Raw genomic sequence first — 11,613 nt, forward strand, 5'->3', positions numbered from 1 at the left:
GGGATTTTACATTTCAAAAACAAATATTTCACTTAAGCCATCTTCTATAAAACTAGACAGAAATTGGATCAAATAATAGAATATAATTCAAAGAGGCCATGGATGGATGCCTCTAAGTAGGAAGGAATCACAATTTTTTTAGTTTGGGGCAGACTGGTAAAAGAATTCAGATTCTTCTTTAATTTCACCTGAACTTGGAGCCATATTTCCATTTTTTCTTCTCAGAGCTGGGTTTTGGGTTCAGGAATCCCACACAGTGAGAAAGGAGGAAGGGGCCTTCTTGTGTCCCAAGTCTGTTGACCTACAAGAGAAGTCTCCATTTTGTTTTATTAACCAGAGAAATGCAGAGATTTTTCTTAATCTGATGAGTTGAATTAAAAGATATGCTAAGATGACCTGTTAAGATTCTCCAGCAGCGAGTTTAACTTGGAATATGCTAATTTCAGGCCAGACTGTAATTCAACTCCTTTGAGTCAAAGCAAAGTTGAGAGAAGCTCATTGAAGCAGAAAATGCTTCTGGGAAATTCTGACACTTGAGAGTTCTTAGAGCTTCTCCCTGGAATGTTCCTTAAGGATAAGAATGTCAGTCTTGAAATAACATGACAACAGAAGGCGGGGAATAAGTTGAACATTTCTGCAAAGATTTTGGCCAGCCATCTTGCTTTTGTCAATGTCATGACAGAGACTCTTCTCCTTATCGGACACCCAAATGAATACCAAACTTGCAACGAAATAAGGGGTTGACAAATGGGAGAATTCCAGAAATGTCCTGCAAGAATTTCCTCCCTTTTCAGAAGCAACAATTTCTTTGTTCCATTGACCCTGAGAATCTTCCAATAATCTCCAAATAAAAATTAAGCACTATTCAATGACATATTTCTGCTGCATTCAGTCGGCTAATTTATTCCCTTGGGGTTGGGCTCTCTGGTGCTGTCTAAATTTAAATTCCGTGCAGATGACCATCCTCAGATCATCCACCAATGTGCAGAGGAGGAAGGAAAAGGCTTTGGGTAGTTCCCATCTTCATCTCCTGACCACGATTGTCTGTTTTCTCACACCAAAGAAAGAATAGAGTTGTTATTACCTACACCAGGAGTAGGCAACCTTGGCTCTTTTATGACTCGTGGACTTCAACTCCCAGAATTCCTGAGCCAGAATAGAATAGAATAGAATAGAATAGAATAGAATAGAATAGAATAGAATAGAATAGAATAGAATAGAATAGAATAGAATGTTTCACTTGAATATATACAAATCTAGTGCAATGATTAAGTGTTCACTTTTGAGATATGTATTATATTTGGAATATTTTAATAATGTTTAAAAATACCAGTCTTGGATATTACTAGGCATATTTCAATAGAGAAAAAAATGAACTAATGACTGGATAGAAGGACAGATAGATAGATTGACATGAGCAATTTAGACTATCATGCAACTGTTTCATCACAATAGACAAAATTTATTTTGAACATGGAAACTGCTCTCTAAAGTAAGAAGCCCTCACACCATCACAGGCTTTAAATCTTTATCTTCAATCACTTCCTTTTTCCCCCTTCTCTTTAGGGAAGTCATAGGTAATAGCAGAAACTTGTAGGAGCAAGACACCGAGTTACCATCTCTTCCACTTTTAGCCAAAAAATCAACAAAGAGACAGAATTAAAAAAAATAATGCAGTCAGCTAGGCCAAAAGTAGCTGGGGCTGGGCAATCAGGTCTTCTGCAAAAAGGAAAAATATTCCTCTCTTTTGGAGCATCTAAATGTTGAATGTTTACAAAATGCTCATTAAGAGAAAAAGGGGTTGTGAGATAGCAGCAGAAATCTGGTGGACAGCTTACACTACAGGAGATAAGAGAGGGAAAGCTACCATAGGAGACAGAGCAGGCCACGTCCAATTACTGAGACCTGGAAAAAGGGGGTGTGGGGAATAAGAATGGGAGAGAGACTAATCACAAGTTCCAAACTTGTCCACCCTCGGTGACACAAGCCGTATATAACCCTCGCGGGGGGATAAAAGAGCCACTTAGACCGCACCCAGCAAACTTGGTAGAGCCGTGTGGCCACTTTGAATGAAGTCATGGAGTCTGTAGCCTTCCAGATTTGGGCCACTGCTTCTCTTCTGGCCTACCTTGCAGATGGGAGCCCCATAACGAGTCTAGATGTACCCCTTATGGATGAAGAGGTGCCTTTCTTTGATGAACAGGATGCGCTGCTTCAGAATTTGCAGAACGAGCTCATGAAAGCACTTAATCTCTCAGGGATCCCCCTGCAAGAGGCAGCCAAGACGGACCCTCCAGAATACATGTTAGAGCTCTACAATAGGTTTGCCAGGGACAAGACCTTGACGCCATCAGCCAATATTGTTAGAAGCTTCAAAAATGAAGGTAAGCTCTTGAACTTGCCTCACAACTTTAGGAGGAGCAACCGAATGGGATGAGTAGCCAATTATCTCACTGGCTTTTCGTTGTTAGATTACAGTTGTAACTAGAGGAAAGGAAGATTATTGTTTTAGCGGAGCAGAGAGGAAGTTTGAGAGAGAAGATAATAGCAAAGAGATTCAGCTGGTATAGTGCTGAGTTGTCTTACTGCTTAATGGGGCGCATCAAATCTCCCAGCTAGTTGACTTTCACACTGCAGGCTAATTGCTGTACAGTATTCCTCAGCTGGGCTGGGCTACATTCAGCCAGATTGTGTGTTTTGTGTAAGTTTTGAACATCTAATGAAATCCTTAAAGATGCTGCCATTGCATACTCTCCGGCATTATCCTACAGAGGTGGAATTCCATGGGCAAGCTGTTTTTCAAGGGCGTCATGTTAATTTACAAGCAAGGATTTTCAAAATATACATTTTTCTTTGAAACTTTGTAGTACAAAACAGTTCTTATAAACACCAGTTTGATAGCCCATGGCTATCTTGTATTATACATATAGGGATATATTTCTGGCTTGCAGAAATTGGTTTTTGCAAATATTTTTAACAGTTCAATGTAAGATTTACTTAAGACAGAGTGCTTGAGTGTACAATTTATTTAGCCATATGTCAGTGTTAAGATGCCTTACTGCAAAATGCTTCTTCCTAACTACAGATCATGCTGCTGATACTCATTTCCATGGATCATAGTATAAAGGCATATAATTATGATCTTCAAAAAGCCAAGAACTTGGCATATCTTCCAACTGTGTTATAGAGTAGACGTTCATGGACTATGGACCACATTCTCAGCTAGATTTCTGCTGCTCCTTACAATCAGCCTTCTTCATGGTCCCCGGTCTATAGTATCTATGAATAAGTGTTATGTCTTTTATGTATTGCGCCTACCTACAAAAAATTAGAACTTCTTCTGGTAAAGGCCATGAAATTATAAATCCCTTGTTCTCAAATGGACCTCATCAAGGTGCAATAGCCAAAGCTGTATTCTGCTTTATGATGTTCACCCGGTTAGAAGTTCTTTGCAATGGCTCAGCCTGCCATTTTGTCACAAAGCCTTCACTTGATTAATAGATTTTTCTGCCTCTTTTATTACTGGCCCCTCCATTGTCAATAGTTAGGACAGGTTTTTGTTCCAGAAGTGATATCTTTTCCATATTTTTCTCCAATTTAACTTTCCCCTGTGGCCACTTAGCAGTTTAGTTACAGAAAATCAATTTATTTCTCCAAAACTGCAACATCAATATTTTTATCCTCCTGTTTTTCCATATATACCCCAAGGCAGTGAACGTACCTTCTTTCCTCCTCCTATTTTCTGCACAACATCCCTGTGAGGTGGGTTGGGCTGAAAGAGAGGGACTGATCCAGTCACTCAGCCAGCTTCCATATCAGAACTCCCCGGTCTGCTGGTTTCTGGGGCCAGCCCTGTCTCTCAATGTCAGTTCGAAACTAGATTTAGGCAGGTTAAACGGTGTTGTGCAATAGTGACAGTACTTTATTGGGTACATCCTGTATCAACATAAAATATAATACGATTTTTTAAAAACATTTTCAGAACAGAGTTCCCGGCCCCTACACTTTAATGGAATACAGAGGTATCCTCTCCTTTTCAATGTCTCCATCCCACACCATGAGAAGATAACCATGGCTGAACTGAGGCTCTACACCCTGGCGGAGGACAAACCCCTCTATGAAAACCTCGACAGGAAGATCACCATTGTGGAAGTGCTGGAGGGCGAACACAGAGGAGGAAAAGAGGGAGATGAGAGGAAGCTGCAAGTGCTGGCGTCCAGATTTATTTACAGCACTGACAATGAATGGAAGACATTTGAAGTGACAGAAGCCATCAGGAAGTGGCATCACTCTGACTCTACCACTCACTGGCTAGAGGTGCAGGTGGAGTTCCGAGGGGGAGAGAATCCCAACCCAGGAAGACACAGAGGCATAGACATCAATTTGGAGACCAAACACAAGCCGTTGTTAATTGTGTTTTCAGACGATCACAGTCATGCCAAGAAAGAGGAGATCTATGAGCTGAAGGAGATGATGGAGCATGAGCAGGTGGAAGAGTGGCCAGATTTAGATTTGCAAGATTTCTCCAGCAGCCCCAATGATCTGCTCCAGATCAGGTCCAACATCATCTATGACTCAACGTCCAGGATCAGGAGGAATGCCAAGGGAAGCACCTGCAAGAAGACATCTCTTTATGTGGATTTCAAGGAGATTGGCTGGGATTCCTGGATCATTGCACCTGCTGGCTACGATGCCTACCAGTGCAAAGGAGCCTGCAGCTTTCCTCTGGATGGCAGTCAGTCGACCACCCATGCCATGGTCCAGACATCCGTTCATTTGAATGATCCCCAGAGAGCTTCTCCCGCCTGTTGCGTCCCAACCAAGCTAGACCCCATCTCGTTGCTCTTCTTGGATAAAGGGATAGTCACCTTCAAGCAAAACTATGAGGGCATGTCCGTCTCAGAATGTGGCTGCAGATAGTAGCAGGAGAGGGGGCTCTTGCACGTTGTTTTTGGCTTTGATGGGATTTCATGGTTCCATCTGAACAATTTTGAGATGCAGTCAATTCATTGAACAAGGAAAAGGGACATTGGAGACAGGCAACAGTTTAGGAACGATGGCTTGGAGCAAAGGGGAGAATGGGGATGGGAGGAGACAATTGGCCTCCTAGACAGCAGCAAGCAGAGGCATCTCCTTAGCTTCAGCTAGAGCTCCCAAAACATCACAGATCTTCCTCTTCAGTTGTTCATCCCAGACATTTTACCACTTAAGCAATCCTGTTCAGTTCTTTCTAATTTCCGGCCGCTACAACTGAGCCAACAGTTGTCAGAAAACATAGCAAAAGCCCCAAAGCTGCCATTTCTTATCACACCTCTGGAAAAAATATGGCTGCTTTACTGAATTACCTCCAAGAACTCTCCAGCCTTTTTTGATTTCTGTCTTCACTGCCTAGTATGATAACACTGCCAGTTCCATTCTACTGTCCCTTGGAGAGGAAACCAGTTCTGGAAGGAAGCTGTTGCCCTTCTTAGTGGTGATCTCTTGCCCTAAAACCCCAGCAAGGAGCTTTTCTTTCCAACAGAGGGGCAGTCAAATGCTCCCCTTAGACTTTCCCTGGGAGAAGTTCAAGAAAACCTTCCTAAGCTGTGACATGTGGGGTTCATACTGCTCACTAAGCCATGGTTTTATTAACCGTGATTTATTAAATAAACCACAATTCATGCAACACACCAAGCCAAAAGCAAACCGTTGTGTGAATCTAAGTCATAATGTTTTCCTTATTTCCTTGCTTACTCAGAAAAGAATCTTGCCTAGCGGCTAATGTTGCTCAGAAAGTCTCTCCCTTCCAAATCTCTTTCTGGAAAGTTCTTTGCTACTCCCTCATCCCTCTCAGGATTGTTCTGCATAGTCAGTTTAGTGGAGCCCTTCAGATAGCATAACCAAGACATCCCTCAAAGTAATTGCCTCTAACTGCTTTCGACACGCCATTTGGATTGGGGTGCACATGATACAAACCCTACTCATCTCTTGCATAAATGTCCTACTTGATCACTATTGCATCGCACCAATGAAACAAACGCAATTCGGAATCTGGCTGCTTGAGGCGGATTGCTCTTCTAATCACCGTTAAAATTGGGGAGGAGGGGAGGATTTTTTTTTTTGCGCTGAAATTTCAAGACTTTTTGGACTGAAAGGGGCTGTCAATTCATGAGACAGTTCCTCATGTGTACAATGGAGGTCACATGTCAAGTTTCCACCACTCCTCTCCGACAAATCATTGCGATAAGAAGGTGTTGGAGTTGAGGAAAAAATAGGCCTGGTGGTGCTTTATTTATACTAAGCTGGAAATTGGTCAGATTCTTTGGAAAGTGTAATTGACGTTGTGTCTCCAGCCCTTTCTGGGCTTACTGTACTAAGCCCCACCACTGCTTTATACTTTTAAGGAAAAGCTATCTCCGCAGAGAGAGAATGAGAGAGAGAGAGAGAGAGAGAGAGAGAGAGAGAGAGAGAGAGAGAGAGAGAGAGAGAGAGAGAGAGAGAGAGAGAGAGAAGCTGGTCTTTGAGATCACCAACTTTCAGGAGAATTCTCATGCAAAGCACTTGCCAAGGACTTGCTGAAACCTACCTAACCTTTGTCCCTGCAGCCATTATTTATTGATCTATTTATTGACTGTTGTCCTTGTAATATAATGTAGAATATAAAATGTTTTATTTTTGTGCTTGTATGTTTACCAAACACACTTGGGTAATCCTATACATATTGAACCATGATGATGCTAATATCATCCCCCAATTTCAATGAACTTTCTTCTTCATTGTCTTTGTTAATATATTAATTTGTCCTTGTTTTTTCATCTCACGATTTAATACAAAATACAGTGACATCCAGCATACAATCACTTTCAAGCCTAAGGTCCTTGAATATAGAGAGTGTATTTTTTTTTTCATACAGCAAAAACTGAGAGCTGGTGAATTTGCCCCCATATTCCAATTTTGCTGGAAACATTCCATTTTCAAACACATAGTGAATTCTGGCAAGACTTCTGATTGTGTCTTGAGGCCAATTTTGGCCACAATTGCTGCACAAATCTCCAACAGGCTTTGGAGTGATCCCTCACAATCCTCACCGCTAAGGTGAGCCTTCGTTCTTCAGGATAGCTGCTGCGGGAACCCTCAACCTCCCATCTGCTCCAGATGTTTCTGCTTTTGCACAGATACTAACTTATATCGTATTTCTCTGTGGAGAAATCTAAGCACTTTAGATGTCAATCAATCAATAGTATTTATTCAGTAAATGACCACCTGTTACTTCTTGTCCTGCCCTCAGGTGCTCTGGAGAATAAGTCAGCTCCTTTTTTCTGTAGCAAGTACGGGAAGATAGTACCTTGTCCCTGCCAATCCTTCTCTTTGATAGACTAGATCCAGCTAGCTCCCTCAACCATCCATCATGTGGTTTGTTCTCCAGTACTCTTATAAGCTTTGCTGCTCTTCTCTGCACACTCTCCAGGGTGTCAGCATCAGCATCTCAGCATCCGATCAGGACCAGATCAGGGCATAACTACTTGGAGTAGGAGCTAACAAAAAGCTGCCCAGTGTGACTCAAAGTCTGATCCAAAGTAGAGCTGCTGCTTTGACTATAAATATGAGGAAATCACAGATGGAAGCATTTGGCTTTTTGTAACAGAACGGAGTAAAATTTGCAGACCTTACAGGTACTGCTAAGGGATGAAGGATCAGGCAACACTCGGATAATAACTGCCTTGCTTAGCAATGGAAATTGTATTCCCAACTGTGGTCTTAAGCTGAGGACTACCTGCATATAGTGACTCCAAGGGATCCCAGGAACAGCATCAGGGCTCTCTGTCCAAAAGAGTGCACTGCTAGGAACATCTGAACACTGCACAGAATCTTCAGAGTCCCAGGCCTCTGGTAGAAGATTTGAGATTGAGGAAGACACAGACCATTCAGAGGGGTGAGAAGGGACACACACACACACACACACACACATACACACCTACCCCTTGGGAATGTATCCCAATTTCAGTCAGAAGAACAGAAGGACAAAATCAGTCATTTTGGAGATGGTTCTAGGGCGGCTTTCGAATCACCTGCCTCTGGTGGGGACGGAGATCCTCACTCCTGTCGTAGGGGATGGTTTTGCCTGATGGCTGTTTATGAATGGGACCTCTCCCAACATGAATTATGGATGGGTGAGGAGAAGAGGTGTCATGCAGCTGTCCCTCCCCAAGGCAGGACTCCTCCTGAGAGCACGCTGGCTGCTTCAAATTGTCACTATCTTTCCATTCTCACTTCCAACCCAAGTGTCACTGGGCAGTGTGCTGATGAGGTTAAGCAGGGTGCAAGCCAAAGATGGTGTTGAAAAGTGTGTGTTGAGTTAAAGGAAAAAGGTTTAAATGCTGGGGCATCTCTGGATTGCCGAGCATGGTCAGAGGGGCTCCACAGCCATATAGCATTCCCAGCGTCCATCACTTCCAGGTTTATGTTGTCCTTTGCTGTAGCAACTCCTTATCTTGGCAGAGATTAGAGTATTTTCAATCACTGCTTACAGAGATTTATTGTGGGAACCCATTTCCTGAACTGTCACCACCCACGCAAAGCAGAGTTAAAACCTGCAGAAGAAACGCAAACCTCCTTCTCCCTCAAGTAAATGTTGCACCTGGAATCTGAGATGAAAGGCTTGGCTAATCCTTGGCTTAACCTTCACCCTCCCTGCCACGTGTGATTGATCATGGGATTAACGTTCTGGAGAGGATTTGTACATGGATGTGTGTGACATTCTTTCTTGGCACAGCAAAAGAGGCAAAGCATCAGGAGTCTGAAACCACTTTTTGCAACTCACAAATCTGATTAAAAGGCATCAGCTTTCGCTGCAGTTCCCAAAAGCTTTTGCCACTTTATAAAATCTGTAAGTCAGAAAAGGCGCTCCTAGACGCCTTTGGATTTTGGATGACGTGCAGAGAAGAGCAACAAAGTCTGAAGGATAAATTGTATGGTGAACTGTTGCGGGAACTAAATGTGTCCAGCCTAACGAAAAGAAGGATGAGGGAGTGACACGATGGCTGTCTTCCAGTGCTTGAGGGGCTGCCACAGAGAAGAGGGGGTTGACTTATTCTCCAAAGCAGCTGAGGGCAGGAGAAGAAGCAGTGGGTGGAAGCTCATTAAAGAGACATCCAACCTAGAACTAAGGAGAAATTTCCTGGCAGTGAGGACAGTTAATCAATGGAAGAACGTGCCTTCGTGTGGGTGCTCCATTGTTGGAGGTCTTCAAGAAAAGATTGGAGCACCACTTGTCCAGGATGCACTAAGATCTCCTGTCTTGTGCAGAGGGTTGGACTAGAAGACTTCCAAGGTCCCTTCCAAGCCTAGGATTCTATGATTCTATCCCATTATGTTCTTACAAGTGATTGGAAACACCAAAGATCTTTGGCTTACGTGGGTTATTTTATTTATTTAGCGTATGGCATTTACAGAGGTCATGCAATCACTGATACACAAATTTAGTTTAAATGTTTACATGGGTTATATCTATTGAGATTTAGTGTATTGGAAATTAATCTTGAGAATTTTTTAAAATATTGATGCATTTAACTTTCCGTATGACCTGAAAAGGTCTTGGTGTCCCCCAGAGTCCCCAGACCACACTTTGATAATAATTTAATTGATCTTTAAAACTATGAAAATGAAAAACTAGTACTGTACAAACTAAGAAAAATATAATCAAGAAAAAAAATACAAAGTGCAAAATAGAGAAAACAGAAAATATATTAAAAAAAAGAAAAGCAAAAATACAGAAAAAAATAACTTTGCCTTTCACCAAGGCAAGTAGAAACACTTTCAATAGCTTAACACCTCCTCTAGTATTTCAATCAAAACTCTCTTCATCCCATAAGCCATTTTTTATCTGTTGGCAAATATTAAAATCTCATCTTTAAGACTGAGCAATGGCCCATTAAGCGCTACCAGAAATAACTCTGTACATCCCCCATACTTAATGCCTCATTTTAAATCCTCATTTGATAGAAGAGAATATTTGTAGCTCAAGGTTGAACAATGCGATCCTCAGTGCTATTTGAGCTTAGTTGTGATTTTGAAGATCTTTATTACCCAACTAGGTAACATCATCAGTGCTAATCCTCGTTCATTGGAGGAGTTGGAGTTATTACTCTCTCTTAAATTGCTGAGATTCAGAAACATGGGGAGGGTGTGTCTTGTTTTCTCCTTGCTGGTTCCTTGATTAATTTATTATTTCTTCCCTGATAGTTTCCTGCTTCTCTGGGTGTTGGTTGCTAGAGGGAAACTATTCTATGTTGTTTCCTTCCTGGACTTTTGATTATATCTTTTGAATGATATTGACTATTGATGGCCATTGCAGAAATTTCAGAGTATTTTTGGACTGGGCTTGATCTAAAACATTAAGCTTCCCAATCTATTTCAAATTTGAAGGAAATGTAGAGAAACATGGATGGGGAACAAATTCTCCACCAGAGCAAGGAAGGAGAGATACTTGAAAGATAGTTGGGAATTTAATTTAATTCATCATTGCACTCTCTCCTGCGTCTGTGTCAATTTCACTAAGAAGCGGCTAATGTAGCCTCTTGCATGTGTACACACAATTTTGCCCCCTCCCCAGCGGGTGGGCCTGAGAAAGTCACAGGGCTGAAAATAGCTCAGGAGATTCAACAGTTGCCAGCAGGCAGCAGCCGCAGATTAAAGCCACATTCCCTTCCTCCCGTCCTTCTTATCAGTACATTTTGTCAAGAGGGCCTAAATATCACATCATGTCTTTACACACGATAAGTCAAATTTTCACAAGCTGAACCAGCTGCTCAGATGATAGAGTGGTGGGTAAACCAGTGCATGCAAGGGCCCCCAGAGAGAGCCACAAAGTTAGGGCTTCTGCAAGCAGATCACTCAAGGGGTGAAGCAAGGGGGTTCCTTGGGAGGAGAGACCTGTCTGAGTGGGGTGCATGAAAGAAGAGAGAAATAGAGAGAAGAGAGAAAAGCCTCGCAGCCGCCCAGGTAAGCCAAATGAATAGAAGTCTACAAAAACCTTGCTGTCCAACATAGAATCATCACAGGGCTAGAAGAGACTTTGGAGATCTTCTAGTCCACCTCCTTGCCCAAGGCAGGAGATCTTATTCCACCGCGGACAAATCTTTTTCTTAAGATGGAGCATCCACAACTTCTGGAGGCAAATTGTTTCATTGATTAGTTGTTCCCACTGTTAGGTCAGTTCTCCTTAGTTCTAAGTTGGAATCCCCAGTGATAGTGTTTTTGATGAATTCACACAGAACACAGAATAACAGGATTAGAAGAGGTCTTCTAGTCCAACCTCCTGCTAAAGCAGGAGCTCCTATACCAGGGGCAGGCAACCTTGGCTCTTTTATGACTCATGGACTTCAACTCCCAGAATTCCTGAGCCAACCATGCTGGACAAATGGTTGTTCAATCTCTTCTTGAAAACCTCCAGTGATAAAACACCCACAACTTCTGGAGGCAAGTTGTTCCACTGGTTGATTGTTCTCACGCTATGAAATTTCTCCTTAATTCTAGTTTGCTTCTCTCCTTGATTAGTTTCCATCCATCGCTTCTTGTTCTGCCTCCTGGTGTTTTGGAGAATAGGTTGATCTCCTCTTCTTTGGAACACTCCTA

General features: G+C 42.3%; 1 protein-coding gene across 1 annotated transcript; it reads left to right on the forward strand.

Annotated features, from left to right (window-relative positions):
• Nucleotides 1–2,042: 2,042 nt before the first annotated feature.
• BMP10 (bone morphogenetic protein 10) lies at nt 2,043–6,355 on the forward strand. The gene is made up of 2 exons (XM_039324271.1): nt 2,043–2,384; nt 3,983–6,355. Exons 1-2 carry the CDS (start codon nt 2,078–2,080, stop codon nt 4,918–4,920), a joined length of 1,245 nt encoding a protein of 414 aa, XP_039180205.1. The 5' UTR covers nt 2,043–2,077; the 3' UTR covers nt 4,921–6,355.
• Nucleotides 6,356–11,613: the final 5,258 nt, after the last annotated feature.

The sequence above is a fragment of the Crotalus tigris genome, unplaced genomic scaffold (genome assembly GCF_016545835.1).
Source record: "Crotalus tigris isolate CLP2741 ecotype Arizona unplaced genomic scaffold, ASM1654583v1 scf7180000024293.1627790, whole genome shotgun sequence".
Taxonomy (NCBI): Eukaryota; Metazoa; Chordata; class Lepidosauria; order Squamata; family Viperidae; genus Crotalus; species Crotalus tigris.